The 18161-nt window shown below is 40.6% G+C and overlaps 1 protein-coding gene across 4 annotated transcripts in view; it reads left to right on the forward strand.

The window, feature by feature from the left end:
- Positions 1-12382: 12382 nt before the first annotated feature.
- Positions 12383-18161, forward strand: part of LOC110502248 (peroxisome proliferator-activated receptor gamma coactivator-related protein 1) — a 34940-nt gene continuing 29161 nt past the window's right edge. The window contains exons 1-2 of one of the 4 annotated variants that reach the window (XM_090216540.1): positions 12400-12506; positions 16107-16183. Coding sequence is in view for 1 of the 4 variants with exons in the window: in XM_021580135.3 (XP_021435810.3) it covers positions 12426-12506 (81 nt within the window). In the remaining 3 variants the exon portion in view is untranslated. Of the gene's footprint in view, positions 12507-15629; positions 16184-16478; positions 16608-18161 lie in introns of those variants that run through there. The other 3 variants (XM_021580135.3, XM_090216538.1, XM_090216541.1) reach the window with 3 other exon arrangements.

Here is an 18161-nt window from a genome sequence, read left to right on the forward strand (position 1 = left end):
AGCACACACGATGATAGTCTGGTTCAGGCATGAGACACATAAACAAACAAACAAGAATCCGACAAGGACAGGAGCAGAAACAGAGACAGATATAGGGACCTAATCAGAGGGAAAAAAGGGAACAGGTGGGGAACGGGGTGAAGGGAAAGGACAGAGACAAGACAACATGACAGTTGAAGTCGAAAGTTACATACAACTTAGCCAAATACATTTAAACTACATTTTCACAATTCCTGACATTTAATCATAGTAAGAATTCCCTGTCACCACTTTATTTTAAGAATGTGAAATGTCAGAATAATTGCAGAGAATGATTTATTTCAGCTTTTATTTATTTCATCACATTCCCAGTAGGTCAAAAGTTCACATACACTCAATTAGTATTTGGTAGCGTTGCTTTTAAATTGTTTGTTTAACTTGGGTCAAACGTTTTGGGTAGCCTTCCACAAGCTTCCCATAATAAGTTGGGTGAATTTGGGCCCATTCCTCCTGACAGAGCTGGTATAACTGAGTCAGGTTTGTAGGCCTCCTTGCTCACACATGCTTTTTCAGTTCTGCCCACAAATGTTCTATAGGATTGAGGTCAGGGATTTGATGGCCACATCAATAACTTGACTTTGTTGTCCTTAAGCCATTTTGCCACAACTTTGGAAGTATGCTTGGGGTCATTGTCCATTTGGAAGACCCATTTGCGACCAAGCTTTAACTTCCTGACTGATGTCTTGAGATGTTGCTTCAATATATCCACATAATTTTCCTGCCTCATGATGCCATCTATTTTGTGAAATGCACCAGTCCCTCCTCCTCCAAAGCACCCCCACAACATGATGCTGCCACCCCCATGCTTCATGGTTGGGATGGTGTTCTTTGGCTTGCAAGCCTCCCCCTTTTCCCTACAAACATAACGATGGTCATTATGGGCAAACAGTTCTATTTTTGTTTCATCAGACCAGAGGACATTTCTACAAAAAGTATGATCTTTGTCCCCATGTGCAGTGGCAATCCGTAGTCTGGCTTTTTTTTATTGCTGTTTGGAGCAGTGGCTTCTTCCTTGCTGAGCGGCCTTTCAGGTTATGTCGATATAGGACTCGTTTTACTGTGGATATAGATACTTTTGTACCTGTTTCCTCCAGCATCTTCACAAGGTCCTTTGCTGTTGTTCTGGGATTGACTGCAACTTTTCGCAACAAAGTACATTCATCTCTGGGAGACAGAACGCATCTCCTTCCTGAGCGGTATGATGGCTGCGTGGTCCCATGTTGTTTATACTTGCGTACTATTGTTTGTACAGATGAACGTAGTACATTCAGGCGTTTGGAAATTGCTCCCAAGGATGAACCAGACTGGTGGAGGTCTACAATTATTTTCTGAGGTCTTCTCTGATTTCTTTTGATTTTCCCATGTCAAGCAAAGAGACACTGAGTTTGAAGGTAGGCCTTGAAATACATCCACAGGTACACCTCCGATTGACTCAAATGATGTCAATTAGCCTATCAGAAGCTTCTAAAGCCATGACATCATTTTCTGGAATTTTCCAAGCTGTTTGAAGGCACAGTCAACTTAGTGTATGTAAACTTCTGACCCACTGGAATTGTGAAACAGTGAATTATAAGTGAGATAATCTGGCTGTAAACAATTGATAAATGAATTGTGTCATGTACAAAGTAGATGTCCTAACTGAATTGCCAAAACTATAGGTTGTTAACAAGAAATTTGTGGAGTGGTTGAAAAACAACTTTTAATGACTCCAACCTAAGTGTATGTAAACTTCCGACTTCAACTGTACATACAAATGTGCATATCATTTTTCTGTGTACTACAGTAATGACTTTTCCCAGTAAAGTTTTACCTACGGTTGAAATCGGTGTCTAAAAATCTCAGTGTGACACACAATAGCATTCAGCTAGACAAAACTGACATTGTTGTATAGTACAGTAAGCAGTCAGTGTCAACAAAGTAGAACAAAACATAAATTTGTATAAAACAAACATTTCCAGTTTGACTGCCATGGTGAAAAAACATCAAAACATTTTGACCAGTATGGCTCATAAAATTATTTTTTTTCTCCATTTTTATGTCATTGGCCAATTTACTGACACAATGACTAGGTTTTGAAGCATTAATTAAATGTTTTGTCTGAGTTACTACATTTTGCAGACATGCAACAGTTGTGACAATTGCAATTACAGTTTAGAGAATGTTTAAGAAGTTAAGACTGTTTCAAAAACAAAGCGATTGAGAAACTGTAAAGGAGGCGGGCCCTTCACACCATGTATGACTTTCTCTGACTCAACCACCAAGGCAACGTCTCTGCGGTGTTTGCGTAGCGTAGCTCTGATTCACTCTCAACGGTAGGCTACACTGTTGTGAACTAGGGCTGTTACGGTGGCCGTATTACCGCCACACCAGTGGTATGTCATGATTGGCAGTCAAATTCCATGTGACCGTTTAGTCATGGTAATTAGGCTTCTCCAAGCTCTGATGCTGCTGCTGGTCATTAGCAACCTACCAAATTTTCTAACTGCCTGGTACTCAGCACTCTATTGTCCCTCTAATCACTCTAACATCAATGCAAATGTATTCCAAAATCTAATCAAACACTTCGAGAGTCCATGAGCTCATGTTGCGCAACATCTCTTTAGGCTATGCAATCGCGTTTTGAAAGCAGTGTGATGGCCTCTATTAAAAAGAGAAAGATCCCATCAGCTTTCTATAAGCTAGACCTACTATATTTCTCAACCTTCCTAATATAAAGCACATTGATTCTCTTTAATATTAGGACTATGGGGGATAGTAGATTGACATAGGCTAGTGCTTTTGCTGTTTGTTAGGCCTTCTCAAATAAAATATATTTTGATTTGTTTAACACTTTTTTGATTACTACGTGATTCCATGTGTTATTACATAGTTTTGATGTCTTCACTATTATACTACAATGTAGAAAATAGTTTTAAAAAAATAAAAAAAATAAAAAAAACTTTTATGAGTGTATAAACTTTTGACTGGTACTGTATATGGCACAAAAACAAACGTTACATTCATAAATAGTGTAAAATAATAGATTAAGTGCTGGGTAAAATAAAGTCAGAATATACTTTATATATAGAATTGATACCTTTTTTGATACGGACCCATCTCGTCTTTAAAACAAAGTACACTAATAAAACCCTAAGAATAATATACTGCAGAGGCAATAACATACATATTCACTAGGGGTGAAACGGTTCACAAAACTCACGGTACGATACGGTACAGTGGTGTCATGGTTCAGTACGGTTTCGATACATCGACAAAATAAGCGCCTGAGAAATATGTCATTTGTATTTAGATTTTCCATTTCACTTATAATAAATAGTAAACTAGCTTGAATTCCCAGGAGCATGTGGAAACATAGGGACAACAAAAAAACAGCAGTGCCTGCCATATAACATGAAATAAAATAGTCACCGTACATCAAAATTAAGTCACATAGCAGTGCCTTAAACAAAATAGGACCCCTTGAGACTAGTTACCCATAGTCATCAATATGCCTTAACCTACCATTTAGTTCCACCTCCCACATATGCGGTGACATCACCTGGCTTAAACGTCTCTAGAGACAATATCACTCTCATCATTACTCAATGCCTAGGTTTACCTCCAATGTACCCACATCCTACCATACCTCTGTCTGCCGACGAGACGGCCTACAGGGAGGAGGTGAGGGCCCTCGGAGTGTGGTGTCAGGAAAATAACCTCACACTCAACGTCAACAAAACTAAGGAGATGATTGTGGACTTCAGGAAACAGCAGAGGGAACACCCCCCTATCCACATCGATGGAACAGTAGTGGAGAGGGTAGCAAGTTTTAAGTTCCTCGGCATACACATCACAGACAAACTGAATTGGTCCACTCACACAGACAGCATCGTGAAGAAGGCGCAGCAGCGCCTCTTCAACCTCAGGAGGCTGAAGAAATTTGGCTTGTCACCAAAAGCACTCACAAACTTCTACAGATGCACAATCGAGAGCATCCTGGCAGGCTGTATCACCGCCTGGTATGGCAACTGCACCGCCCTCAACCGTAAGGCTCTCCAGAGGGTAGTGAGGTCTGCACAACGCATCACCGGGGGCAAACTACCTGCCCTCCAGGACACCTACACCACCCGATGTCACAGGAAGGCCATAAAGATCATCAAGGACACTAACCACCCGAGCCACTGCCTGTTCACCCCGCTATCATCCAGAAGGCGAGGTCAGTACAGGTGCATCAAAGCTGGGACCGAGAGACTGAAAAACAGCTTCTATCTCAAGGCCATCAGACTGTTAAACAGCCACCACTAACACTGAGTGGCTGCTGCCAACACACTGACACTGACTCAACTCCAGCCACTTTAATAATGGGAATTGATGGGAAATGATGTAAATATATCACTAGCCACTTTAAACAATGCTACCTTATATAATGTTACTTACCCTACATTATTAATCTCATATGCATACGTATATACTGTACTCTATATCATCGACTGTATCCTTATGTAATACATGTATCACTAGCCACTTTAAACTATGCCACTTTGTTTACATACTCATCTCATTTGTACATACTGTACTCGATACCATCTACTGTATCTTGCCTATGCTGCTCTGTACCATCACTCATTCATATATCCTTATGTACATATTCTTTATCCCCTTACACTGTGTGCAAGACAGTAGTTTTGGAATTGTTAGTTAGATTACTTGTTATTACTGCATCGTCGGAACTAGAAGCACAAGCATTTCGCTACACTCGCATTAACATCTGCTAACCATGTGTATGTGACAAATAAAAATTTGATTTGATTTGACATTATGCCTTGAATCTATTCTCTCACGCCCAGACAACTTTAGCCGTACCCTCATCCTAGTCATCCTCTGTTCCTCTGGTGATGTAGAGGTTAATCCAGGCCCTGCAGTGCTTAGCTCCACTCCTACTCCCCAGGTGCTCTCATTTGTTGACTTCGGTAATCGTAAAAGCCTTGGTTTCATGCATGTTAACATTAGAAGCCTCCTCCCTAAGTTTGTTTTATTCACTACTTTAGCACGCTCTGCTTAGCCGAATGTCCTAGCCGTGTCTGAATCCTGGCTTAGGAAATCCACCAAAACCCCTGAAATTTCCATCCCTTACTATAACATTTTCTGACAAGATAGAACTGCCAAAAGGGGCGGTATTGCAATCTATTGCAGAGATAACCTACAGAGTTCTGTCTTATTATCCAGGTCTGTACCCAAACAATTCAAACTTCTACTTTTAAAAATCCATCTTTCCAGAAACAAGTCTCTCACTGTTTCCACTTGCTATAGACCACCCTCTGCCCCCAGCTATGCCCTGGACACCATATGTGAATTGATTGCCCCCCATCTATCTTCTGAGGTAACCTAAACTATGACGTGCTTAACACCCCGGCCATCCTACAATCTAAGCTTGATGCCCTCAATCACACACAAATTATCAATGAACCCACCAGGTACAACCCCAAATCCGTAAACACAGGGACCCTCATAGATATCATCCTAACTAACTTGCCCTCAAAATACACCTCTGCTGTTTTCAACCAAGATCTCAGCGATCACTGCCTCATTGATGCATCCGTAATGGGTCTGCGGTCAAACAACCACCCCTCATCACTGTCAAAGGCTCCCTAAAACACTTCAGCGAGCAGGCCTTTCTAATCGATCTGGCCTGGGTGTCCTGGAAGAATATTGACCTCATCCCGTCAGTAGAGGATGCCTGGTTATTGTTAAATAGGCATGCCCCATTCAAAAAATGTAGAACCAGGAACCGATATAGCCCCTGGTTCTCTCCAGACCTGACTGCCCTTGACCAGCACAAAAACATCCTGTGGCGGTCTGCATTAGCATCGAACAGCCCCCGTGATATGCAACTTTTCAGGGAAGTGTTGTCTTTACTATCATTAAATTGAAGACTTAGTTTTTATCAAAGATTCTCTGTAATTAGTATTACGTGATTAGACTGATTAATCATGTAACCATAATTAACTAGGAAGTCAGGGCACCAAGGAAAATATTCAGATTACAAAGTTATAATTTCCCAATATAACCTTTCAGATATTTTCATATCTGATCAATAGTCTTCTGATTAATTAATTATTTATTTTTACCTCACGTTAGTCTCATTCCAAACGTCGTAAATTGTTGGTTATCTGCACTAACCCACTCTTCACTATGGGTCATCCATACATCAATTGTCTTAAATAATTTATTTATTAATAACTAAGTAATTCACAGAAATGCATAAACAAAGTAAATATGGTTACAAGAAATGATAGGAGAATGTGCCCTAGTGGGCTAAACCGGCATCGCGGCTTGGTGGACACAATGGGGAGTGGGGGTCAGCTGAGAAGTCACTACAGAGTTGATAATTATAACAATTGAAATGATAATCCTTTGCACATGAACGCTCACTCATTCGGGAACAATTGCATTCAATATATATATATTTACGCTCAGTATGTCATCTTGATCGCTGGTGAAAAGTTTGTTTCTTTTGTAGAATTGAATCTCTCTCTCTCTCTGTTGTGGTTAGAGTGGATTGTTGAGTGACATTCCTTCATTCGTAATAGAATGGATGTTTCGGCGGTTGTCGTTCTTCGCGTTCAATGATACCGAATTCCTAGCTGCAGACTAGTAATTAATATCAAAGACTTGTTCTTATTCTGTTGGTATCGATAGTCTAAGAGTTTAACCACATGTATGGTTAAAAGATTCAGCAATGGTCTACAACCTTTGTACTCCCGTGATTGAGAGAAACATGGTCTACTTGAGAATTTCTCCAAGTTGGGTTTTATTCGGAATTGCAGAAAAGGGGCTGTCCCAGGATGCCTGACCCTAACTGGGCTCATAGGCGGTCCTCTGATTTAAAAGGGAATAGGAATTTCCTTCATTAAACAGTCCAAAATCACATTACACAATTTTACAACCAGTATCAAACTCACTCATTCATTGTATACAACAATTAGATGTAAACCTCATATCTGAGGCTATTATACAAACAGCGTTATGGTAATGTGGCCACACCGTCTCCCATGAGCTTCCCCAAAATGTAACAAATGGACCAGTTCGTAGCTGGATTCTTCAACGATCTTTTATACCTTGTCCAGAACATGAAATTTGTTCGGACCTCAAGTTCTGTGAGGTGGAAGAAATTCCTTTGTTCTCTATGAAAATTCACTCTGTCTCTATACTGTGTGCATGAGGAGATCCTCTCCTCAAGAATTTACGACCTCTCTCTGACCACAGCCAACTAGTTGATGGAGGCAGGGAGAGGGGGATGGGGCTTGCTGTACCCAAAGAGGGCAACGTCATGACAGAAGTTGGGAACAAATATACACAGGCAGTTAGAAAAGCTAAGGCTAGCTTTTTCAAGCAGAAATTTGCATCCTGTAGCACAAACTCAAAAAAAGTTCTGGGACACTGTAAAGTCCATGAAGAATAAGAGCACCTCCTCCCAGCTGCCCACTGCATTGAGGCTAGGAAACACTGTTACCACCGATAAATCCACAATAATTAAGAACTTCAATAAGCATTTTTCTACGGCTGGCCATGCTTTCCACCTGGCTACCCCTACCCCGGGTCAACAGCCGGAAAGCTGCCGCGGTCATCCCCCTCTTCAAAGGGGGAGACACTCTAGACCCAAACTGCTACAGACCTATATCTATTCTACCCTGACTTTCTATGGTCTTTGAAAGCCAAGTTAACAAACAGATTACCGACCATTTTGAATCTCACAGTACCTTCTCCGCTATGCAATCTGGTTTCAGAGCTGGTCATGGGTGCACCTCAGCCACGCTCAAGGTCCTAAACGATATCATAACCACCATCAATAAGAGACATTACTGTGCAGCCCTATTCATCGACCTGGCTAAGGCTTTCGACTCTGTCAATCACAACATTCTTATTGGCAGACTCAACAGAATTGGTTTCTCAAATGATTGCCTCACCTGGTTCACCAACTACCTCTCCAATAGAGTTGAGTCTGTCAAATCGGAGGGCCTGTTGTCCGGACCACTGGCAGTCTCTATGAGGGTGCCACAGGGTTCAATTCTCGGGCCGACTCTCTTCTCTGTATACTTCAATGATGTTGCTCTCACTGCTGGTGATTCTTTGATCCACCTCTACGCAGACAACACCATTCTGTATACCTCTGGCCCTTCTTTGTACACTGTGTTAACAACCCTCCAGACGAGTTTCAATGCCATACAACTCTCCTTCCGTGGCCTCCAACTGCTCTTAAATGCAAGTAAAACTAAATGCATGCTCTTCAACCGATCGTAGCTCGCACCTGCCCGCCCGTCCAGCATCACTTCTCTGAACGGTTCTGACTTAGAAAATGTGGACAACTACAAATACCTAGGTGTCTGTTTAGACTGTAAACTCTCCTTCCAAACTCAGGTTAAACATCTCCAATCCAAAATTAAATCTAGAATCGGCTTCCTATTTCGCAACAAAACATCCTTCACTCATGCTGCCAAACATACCCTCGTAAAACTGACCCTCCTACTGATCCTCGACTTCGGCGATGTCATTTACAAAATAGCCCATCCAGCCCATCTGTAAATAGCCCATCCAACTACCTCATCTCCATACTGTATTTATTTATTTATCTTGCTCCTTTGCACCCCAGAATCTCTACTTGCACATTCATCTTCTGCACAAATTACCATTCCAGTGTTTAATTGCTTTATTGTAATTACTTCACCACCATTTCCTATTTATTGCCTTACCTCTCTTATCCTACCTCATTTGCACATGCTGTATATAGATTTTTCTACTGTATTATTGATTGAATGTTTGTTTATTCCATGTGTAACTCTGTATGTGTCGAACTGCTTTGCTTAATCTTGGCCAGGTCGCAGTTGCAAATGAGAACTTGTTCTCAACTAGCCTACCTGGTTAAATATATGTTTTAATAAACTACAAAGACTTTAGATGCATGGTTTCCAGTTTCTTAACAATCAAACCATTTTGAATGACTACAATCAAGACAGGCCTTTAAAATACAATGATGATATATGTTACCTCATCCCTGGCCATTTGTTACTCTTTTTTTATCCAGACACTTCAATCTGTCACATGCACCATAATATATTCTGACATGTCAGAAAATATTAAAGGACTTTGTGGCTGGGAACAACGAACTTGGACCGGAGGCTGTTCGAGCACAATTTAGGACAATGGGAATCCGGGTGCAGAGACGCAGAGTGAGGGACAGCATGCTTCGTGTTAACCCAAGTGCGGCTGCCCTCAGCCATGTCGCAGAGGCTGCATAGAAGGTCATACCGTACATTGTAACATTGTACATTGTCACGTCTCAAATTGTTCATCAACTGACAGTTCAGTTTAGCAAGCAATGGCCCTTGATACCATATGTCACTCATGGATAATAATTGTTTTATTGTGGTTCTGCTACTTCTGTGATTGATAGAATATCTGCATCATGAAATGAACAAACATGCTTACATTGAGGACATACGGAGGTAAAAACAGTTGTAGAAAAGTATTTGTGCCTAAGTGTGAACAACAGGAAAGTCTGTCCTTTTGACTCAAGATAAACATGGTTATTTTTCCAATTGAAGTAGATATTGTAATCACACATCTACCGCTGCAGGAAACAGTCTTGCACAAACCCTTGTTGTAGCCTTTATAGGGCTAAAATAAGTACTTATAGTTGTGATCCGCGGTTAACATTGTTCCACATTTTGGATGTTCATTTAAAATTCGGTCTGCTGCTTTGTTATATACTGCAGGAACCTTTTGCAGCATCTAAGTGGTAAAGGAGGATGGTGATGTTTGTATATTTAATGTGTCTTCAGGTTTTGTATCAACCAGTGCTGTATTTTCTGATTTAGGTGGAGGATAGTCATACATGGTGGCATTGATGGGTACAGCCACCTCGTTGTGTTTCTCCGTGCTTCCAGCAACAAACACAGCAGTATTGTAATGGATTGCTTCATGAATGCTGTCTCTAGATATGGCATTCCCTCCAGAGTTAGGAGGACCATGGAGGTCATTAACAAGCAGACAACACTGTCTGCTTGTTCATGAACATTTTCAGAGGCTCTGGGAGAGGCAGTGCTCTGAGAGGAAGGAGCATGCACAATCAGCAGATTGAGAGACTATGGGGTGACCTGTGGTTTGGTATGACCAATGTGTACCATGGCCTGTTCAAATTCTTTAAGTGCGAGTGCATTGTGGATTTGGACAATGAAATGCACATCTGGGCTCTGTATTACGTGTGCCTGCCGAGAATCAATAGAGACTTAACAGAATTCTGCAACCAGTGGAACCATCATGGTTTAAGGACTGAGATGCACCAGTCCCCTCTGCAAATTGTTATTAGGGGTTGCCTTGCACAGCAAAGACTACCAAACATTGCAATGCATGACCTGTTTGCTGCCATACCCTCAGCAGTTGAAGGTTGGCAGATTGTTCATTAACAATCTACCAACACCAACAGGAGCTTCCGGGACAGGAGACGGCGGTGCTTCCGGGACAGGAGATGGTGGTGCTTCCGGGGCAGGAGACCGTTCTACAGCAGAAGAGTCTGTTGTAGCCTGGCCAGAGAGGGTGATTTTACCTGAAAACCCATTTGTTTAGGACAATGCTCACATGCAACTACTTGTGGAGCAAATTAATTTCCTCCAGAGGCTCTAGAGCAGGCCTAGGTATGAACATTCTTCAAGTCATATCTTTCCTTGATTCCTCAAATGTTCAATAACTGTTGCGCATGTAAGATTTATTTTGCCTCTTGCTAATGCATACAAAATGCATGTTGAAAATGTCAACGTTGTTTTCTTATTCCATAACTTTTTTAATGTTTTAATTCAGTCTATGCTCAGTGAAGAAAATGAGTTAGTAACAGTAAAGTGAGCAGTGAAGTCCTATCTAGTATAAAGTACACCCATTCATTAAGCTAACATTGTATGACGGTCATTAATAATCACATTTTCATGAATAGCTGTCTAATGCGGTCTGTATTATCTACGTAACTGAAGCTTTTTATTATTTCACTGAGTATCTGTGTATTCTACAGTCAAGTCAGATTGACATCTAGTGGACAAATTAATACCTAAACGTTTATTTTGTTTTTACCTTAATATACAGATCCCTTCTATCCCACCCCCGCTCGAATCCCGTTAACGGAATTGATTTGACAACACCCAGTGAAATAGCAGCGAGCCAAATTCAAAAACAGAAATACTCATAATAGTAATTCATAAATCGTACATGTGTTATACATGGGTTTAAAGATGAACTTCTTGTTAATCCAGTCAGTGTCAGATTTCAAAAAGGCTTTACGGCGAAAGCAAACCATGCTATTATCTGAGGACAGCACCCCAGCAAACATACACATGAATATCACAATTCAACCCGCCAGGCACAACACAAAAGTCAGAAATAACATTTCATGCATGCCTTACCTTTGAAGATCTTCTTCTGTTGGCACTCCAATATGTCCATTAAACATCACAAATCGTCCTTTTGTTCGATAAATTCTGTCGTTATATATATATATATATATCAAAAATGTACATTTATTTGGCACGTATGATTCAGAAAATACACTGGTTCCAACTCGCGCAACATGACTACACATTATCTAATTAGTTACCTGTAAACTTGATCCAAACATTTCAAACAACTTTCCTAATCCAACTTCAGATATTTTTAAACGTAAATAAGTGCGCAGAAGGGCATGAGACAAAGGAATGCGTAGTATTGGGGAAAGTTGTGGAATGTGTTAATTGTAGGGGTGCCCATGGAGCTGGGGATCAGACATGTTCCGTGCGAGAGAGGCAGGTTGAGGTTTCCAGGGTTAGAGTAGTGCAGAAGTTGTCATATGTTGAGGCAGTGAAGAAAGTAGAGGAAGATGGGTTAAGGGGGAGGAGTGGTGAGAGTAGTAGAGATATACCAGTACAGAGGGATGGGCCAAAAAGTGATATAAATTTCAGTAAGATTGGATTTTTAGCATTTATAGCAATGGTTATCAACTGTACTGCAGAGATGGAACGGAAGTCGCAGAAAATTGATGTGGTGGCTGCTGCAGAGAGGTATTTGGGTATGTGAGACTTGACATCAGAAGAGTTACAGGGTGTGTTAAGTGGTGATATTCCATCCTTTCAGGTTGATGTCATGAGGTAGGAATACATACATTGAATTAGTGGAGTAGGGTGGTGTTAATTTTATTTTATAAAATTTGGAAATTAGTGAGTGTAGTGTTAGATGGTAGGGTATTTAAGTACATTTGTATTTTTCAAGAAAAGTGCAAGGGAGTTGTACTCCAGTCTAGTAGGTGGCGGTAATGCAACAAATTGGATGCCAACCACCGTTAAACCTCATAGAAGAATAATTTTCACAGCGCGAGAGTGTTGTAAACTAAAATGGCGGCGCGGTGGGGAGCAGGCGATGAGATTTTAGCTGCCTGCAACATGGAATTTTTCTCTACAAATACACTAGACGAGGTAAAGTACAGTGATACCGTTGTATATTTGGTATCATCCGTGTATCTGTGCTGTATGGGAATGTCTCGTGTGCTGGGAATGATGCGCTGGAAAAGTGACACGTGGATACTGCCACTGTCCAGAACAATCATGGCATGGTTGATTATTAGCAGCCGGGTGGAGAATACCGATTACATCTAATCCCTTGATAAGTAGATCGATATTTGTGTTTTCATGGGTGTTTGTTTTAACTGCTATAGTGACTTGGTAGCATCCAAACCGTATGTGAAGTTGCCGGCTGCATAACTAATGCATTGCTTGCCCGGTTGTGTAGTTAGCTAACAGTTAGACAACGTGCTTTTTGGCTTTAAATGTGTTGAACTCAGTCTTTTGGATTTCATTGTTTACTAACTGCCTCGGTCAAACGAAAATGGATTATTTATATAGTGTAGTTATCCAATGGCCGTTCTTTAATGTACAAATATAGCAAACGTAAAACCACTTGGACGAGTAACGTTCGCTAGCTACTTTAACGTTAGCTTTAAGTTGGGAGATGTCCAGTTTGTTCGTCCGAGATGAGGCCATTGACAGCTAGTTGGAAGTCTGTAAAAAATCGTGAAAGTCAATGTCTTGCAATGACATGATTGAACCAAATGTGCTGATTTTAATGAACCTTTAATATCTATCTATATGCCTCGTTAAAGGATGTTTCTTTAGCCTGTGCCTCTTCAAATTCAGTCTCGAGTCGGAGCCATTTACACGTGGTTCTAAATGCATGCCGTCGTAAAACGCTAAATTAGACTGCGTTCTCGTTATTAGAAGTATTGTTAATAGCTAGTTACAATATGTAATGTACAAAATTGTCACTACCGGTTACGTTATTTTACAGTTGGCTGCAGGTAACTCGAGCTTGATGTGTTGAAATGAACGAAATCCCTAGCTAACTTACACTGAGTTGAAAACATGCAGGAATTTTTGTTTAAATAAATATATGTTGGCACCACCTTGGGTGATTGGCAACACATCTCTTCTTGCCTGAAGTTGTATATGATTATAATCGTTTGTAAAACAAAAACATTCCTCTGCCATGCTTATTTATGAGAAACACGTGGTGGGAAATGCATCACATGTTGACGGATTCAAACAGCTATACATTTACTCATTCAACTCAGAAACCAGCATACCAGTCATTGTGTACGTTTCAGACCACAAAAATATATTTGCGGTATTATGAGCACAAGTGTGTTTACAATACTGCCTGTCTAGATTCCACGAGGTACCTTGCTTCTGCGATAGCGGAGCCCGGTTTGTTGCAGTGCAAAACGTGATGATTAGGAAGGAGATATCTTGGGGCAAGGTGCGTGGTAGCAACATTTCCTTCTGGGCAGGGTCCAGTTCAATGGTGCACATAATGACACGTGGGTTACATATATGTTGGGTACTTGTGTAACGGATGTGAAGTTTCTAGCTAGTTAGCGGTGGTGCGCGCTAAATAGCGTTTCAATCGGTGACGTCACTTGCTCTGAGATCTTGAAGTAGTAGTTCGCGGCTTTTGTGGACCGATGGGTAACGATGCTTCGAGGGGTGACTGTTGATGTGTGCAGAGGGTCCCTGGTTCGCGCCCGGGTATGGGCGAAGGGACGGTCTAAAGTTATACTGTTACACTGGAAACTGTGTTTAGACCATGAGTTTGTTGGTGACACTAACATCGGCGGAAGTTTCAAGTTTCTTGGTGTCCAAAGGGCTATACTAAGCCTACTGTTAATTAATGATATTTATTATGCCACTCTAATTTGTTACCCGACCTGCTAACACTGACTGTTTACCCGTAGCTTCTTTGCTGGTTAGATGGCAGGCTAGCAAGATACATTAATCTGGACTACTTCGATTGTCTTAGAAATGTCGATTAACTACTTCCAGCCTTTGCTTATCCCTGAACGATCTATGTATAAGTTCATTGTTTATCTTGCCCATATGTCATTTCAACAAGTTTGTTGTCACGAGTCAGAATGCGCATCGGCTGGTCATCTCACCCCGCTTGTTAGATATTATGCACTTGGATAGCTTGCTAGGCTATCAAACGTCCTTGCCATTTGATTTATCGTAGTAGCAGACTAACAGGAGGCAACAGCAATCTAACTGATCAGACTGGAACATGAGAGGAAAAGTGATCGGGTGGAATTATGACGCGACAGGAGTGGATGGAGTAATACAGCTTTCCTCCATCCAAATCAGAGCAGCAGGATCAACGTACAGCGAGCGCACTTATCTTTACAGGCGGGCAAGCTATCTATTTAATTTATTTAGATCCAGTAGCACATCGCACTTGATTGAAAGATGTGTGCGGGCACCTGAGAATTATATTTTTTCCGATCGTGGATAATTACGATTAACATCAGTACTTTTTGTATCAGGAATATTGGCCATACCGGTTATGAAACTCGTTGTCCTCGGCGCGCGCACACAGATGTGGAATTAACCTGGCCTCTTCAGAAGGTTGCAGGAAATACGAAACACTGATCCATTCTATTAATGTCTTATGATCAACTTGGGTTAATTATTTGTCAATACATTAAGTTGATTCCCTACGAAGTTAGCATATGATTGTCTGGATTCCCCGGCCGTGTTCTCCGCATTTTATAGCCGCCCCCTCGCACACCATCTGGATTTCGCTGTCATTATTTTGTATACCTTTACTTCACGTTCTGTGGGCAGTTGGTAATTTGCGTTCGAATGCTCCCCTCATGGCTCATTTTCATATTTGTTGAGGGGTGTAGTGTGTTTGTCCTGGCCTGCACCCATCGATTTGATTTGATTCGGCCTAATTTTTGTCAATTTTGCTGCGGAAATTCTAAGGGGTCGACAAGCAGTCACATTTTTGCCATATGGTAAAAAAAAAAAAAACGTGACCAATTGAAAATACTGTGCAAGTAACTTACATTTTTCATTAAGAGCTTAACCTGTTAGAGCTCTAGGGGCGCTATTTCATTTTTGGATAAAAAACGTTCCCGTTTTAAGCGCAATATTTTGTCACGAAAAGATGCTCGACCATGCATATTCTTGACAGTTTTGGAAAGAAAACACTCTGAAGTTTCAGAATCTGCAAAGATTTTGTCTGTAAGTGCCCCAGAACTCATTCTACAAGCGAAACCAAGATGATGCATCACCCAGGAATTAGCAGAATTTCTGAAGCTCTGTTTTCCATTCTCTCCTTATATGGCTGTGATTGCGCAACGAATGAGCCTACACGTTCTGTCGTTCGCCCAAGGTCTTAGCAGCATTGTGACGTATTTGTAGGCATATCATTGGAAGATTGACCATAAGAGACTACATTTTCCAAGTGTCCGCCTGGTGTCCTGCGTCGAATTCGGTGCGCAATTGCCAGCTGCTTCTACTTTACCATTTGATTCAGGGGAGAAAGCATGTGTCCAAGAACGATGTATCAATGAAGAGATATGTGAAAAACACCTTGATGATTGATTCTAAACAACGTTTGCCATGTTTTCAGTCGATATTATGGAGTTAATTTGGAAAAAAGTTCGCGTTTTGAGGACTGAATTTTCAGATTTTTTTTGGTAGCCAAATGTGATGTATAAAACGGAGCTATTTCTAATACACAAGGAATCTTTTTGGAAAAACTGAGCATCTGCTATCTAACTGAGAGTATCCTCATTGAAAACATCAGAAGTTCTTCAAAGGTAAATGATTTTATTTGAAGGCTTTTATGTTTTTGTTAATGTTGCGTGCTGGATGCTAATGCTAACGCTAAATGCTAACGCGAAATGCTAACGCAAGCTAGCTACTTTTACACAAATGATTGTTTTCCTATGGTTGAGAAGCATATTTTGAAAATCTGAGATGACAGTGTTGTTTACAAAAGGCTAAGCTTGAGAGATGGCATATTTATTTCATTTCATTTGCGATTTTCATAAATAGTTAACGTTGTGTTATGCTAATGAGCTTGCTGATAGATTTACACAATCCTGGATACAGGGGTTTTTTCATAGCTAAACGTGACGCAGAAAACGGAGCGATTTGTCCTAAACAAATAATCTATCACGAAAAACTGAACATTTGCTATCTGAGAGTCTCCTCATTGAAAACATCTGAAGTTCTTCAAAGGTAAATGATTTTATTTGAATGCTTTTCTGTTTTTTTGTGTAAATGTTGCCAGCTGAATGCTAATGCTAAATGCTACGTTAGCCATCAATACTGTTACACAAATGCTTGTTTTGCAATGGTTGAGAAGCATATTTTGAAAATCTGAGATGACAGTGTTGTTAACAAAAGGCTAAGCTTGAGAGCTAGCATATTTATTTCATTTCATTTGCGATTTTCATGAATAGTTAAGGTTGCGTTATGGTAATGAGCTTGAGTCTGTATTCACGATCCCGGATCCGGGATGGGGAGATCAGAAAGGTTGATGAAAACAGGCTTGCTATTGTTGTACAGTCAAACGGCTATAGCCCATTATTGAACATGCAACTGCTCTGATGATGTAGCTTTTTGCAGGAAAACACTTCTAAACAGCGCATCTAATGCCAGCGGTACATACATGTGACCGATATGAAGACCTCCTTTAAACATTTAGAGGGGGGAGTCTTGGTAGAAACAACAAGGATGTGTTGCTAATATGACAAGGATTGTGCCTTTGGGCTTCTGGACAAAGACAGTTTATGAAAACCAATGCAACAGGAGAGAAATGCTGGTTATTCCTCGAGTCAATTTCCACTGCCCCACATAATTTTAATTACTATAATAAAAAAAATCCTAATTTAAAAAAAGTTGTTTTCATTATTTTGTTTTATACATTGGTTGGGTCTGTCTGTCAATATTGGCCTTCTGCAGTGAAATGTGGCAGAGCAACAGCGGTCTTTCAGACCATGAGACATCCCTAAAATCTGTCTTCTCATGAAAATATCTAGCGTCTGAACTGTTTGTCCTACAAACTATTATGAAGGTGAGATTCACAAACATGTACAGTAACAGTCAAAAGTTTGGACGTTTACTCAGTCCAGGTTTTTTTATATATATTTCAATTTTTACTAGATTCTACATTGTAGAATAATAAAGACATCAACACTATGAAATAACACGTGGAATCATGTAGTAACCCAAAAAGGGTTAAACAAATCAATATATTTTAGATTTTTCAAAGTAGCCACCATTTGCCTTGACAGCTTTGCACACGCTTGGCATTCTCTCAACCAGCTTCACCTGGAATGCTTTTCCAACTGCCTTGAAGAAGTTCCCACATATGCTGAGCACTTGTTGGCTGCTTTTCCTTCACTCTGCGTTTCTATGGTCTAATGGCAGTAACAGTAAGGCCCCTATTTTAATGTCTCATCAAATAATTATTTTACCATTACACTCCATTATCAGCTTTTTGAGGAGCTGCTTTCACACTGTCTGACAGGTGATGGGCCATTTTCTTCTGCAAACTAGGCTCTGTATGCTATGCATGTGTGACAACTAACGAAAATACATGGGTCAATTTAAAGTCCACAAAATGATGCAAATTGACCTGTAGACTGATAAGAATGACCGGTAAAATGTATTTTCGGCAGCTAACCAATTTTAAAGGTTACCAGCTAACATCCCTATTTCAGCCCTAACGGACTTCATCATCTGCTAGTGTGTAGGTAGGCCCTCTCTCCATGTGTAGGTTTGAGAGGA

This window comes from Oncorhynchus mykiss, chromosome 23 (genome assembly GCF_057628025.1).
Source record: "Oncorhynchus mykiss isolate SJ-2025 chromosome 23, ASM5762802v1, whole genome shotgun sequence".
In the NCBI taxonomy this organism is placed as follows: Eukaryota; Metazoa; Chordata; class Actinopteri; order Salmoniformes; family Salmonidae; genus Oncorhynchus; species Oncorhynchus mykiss.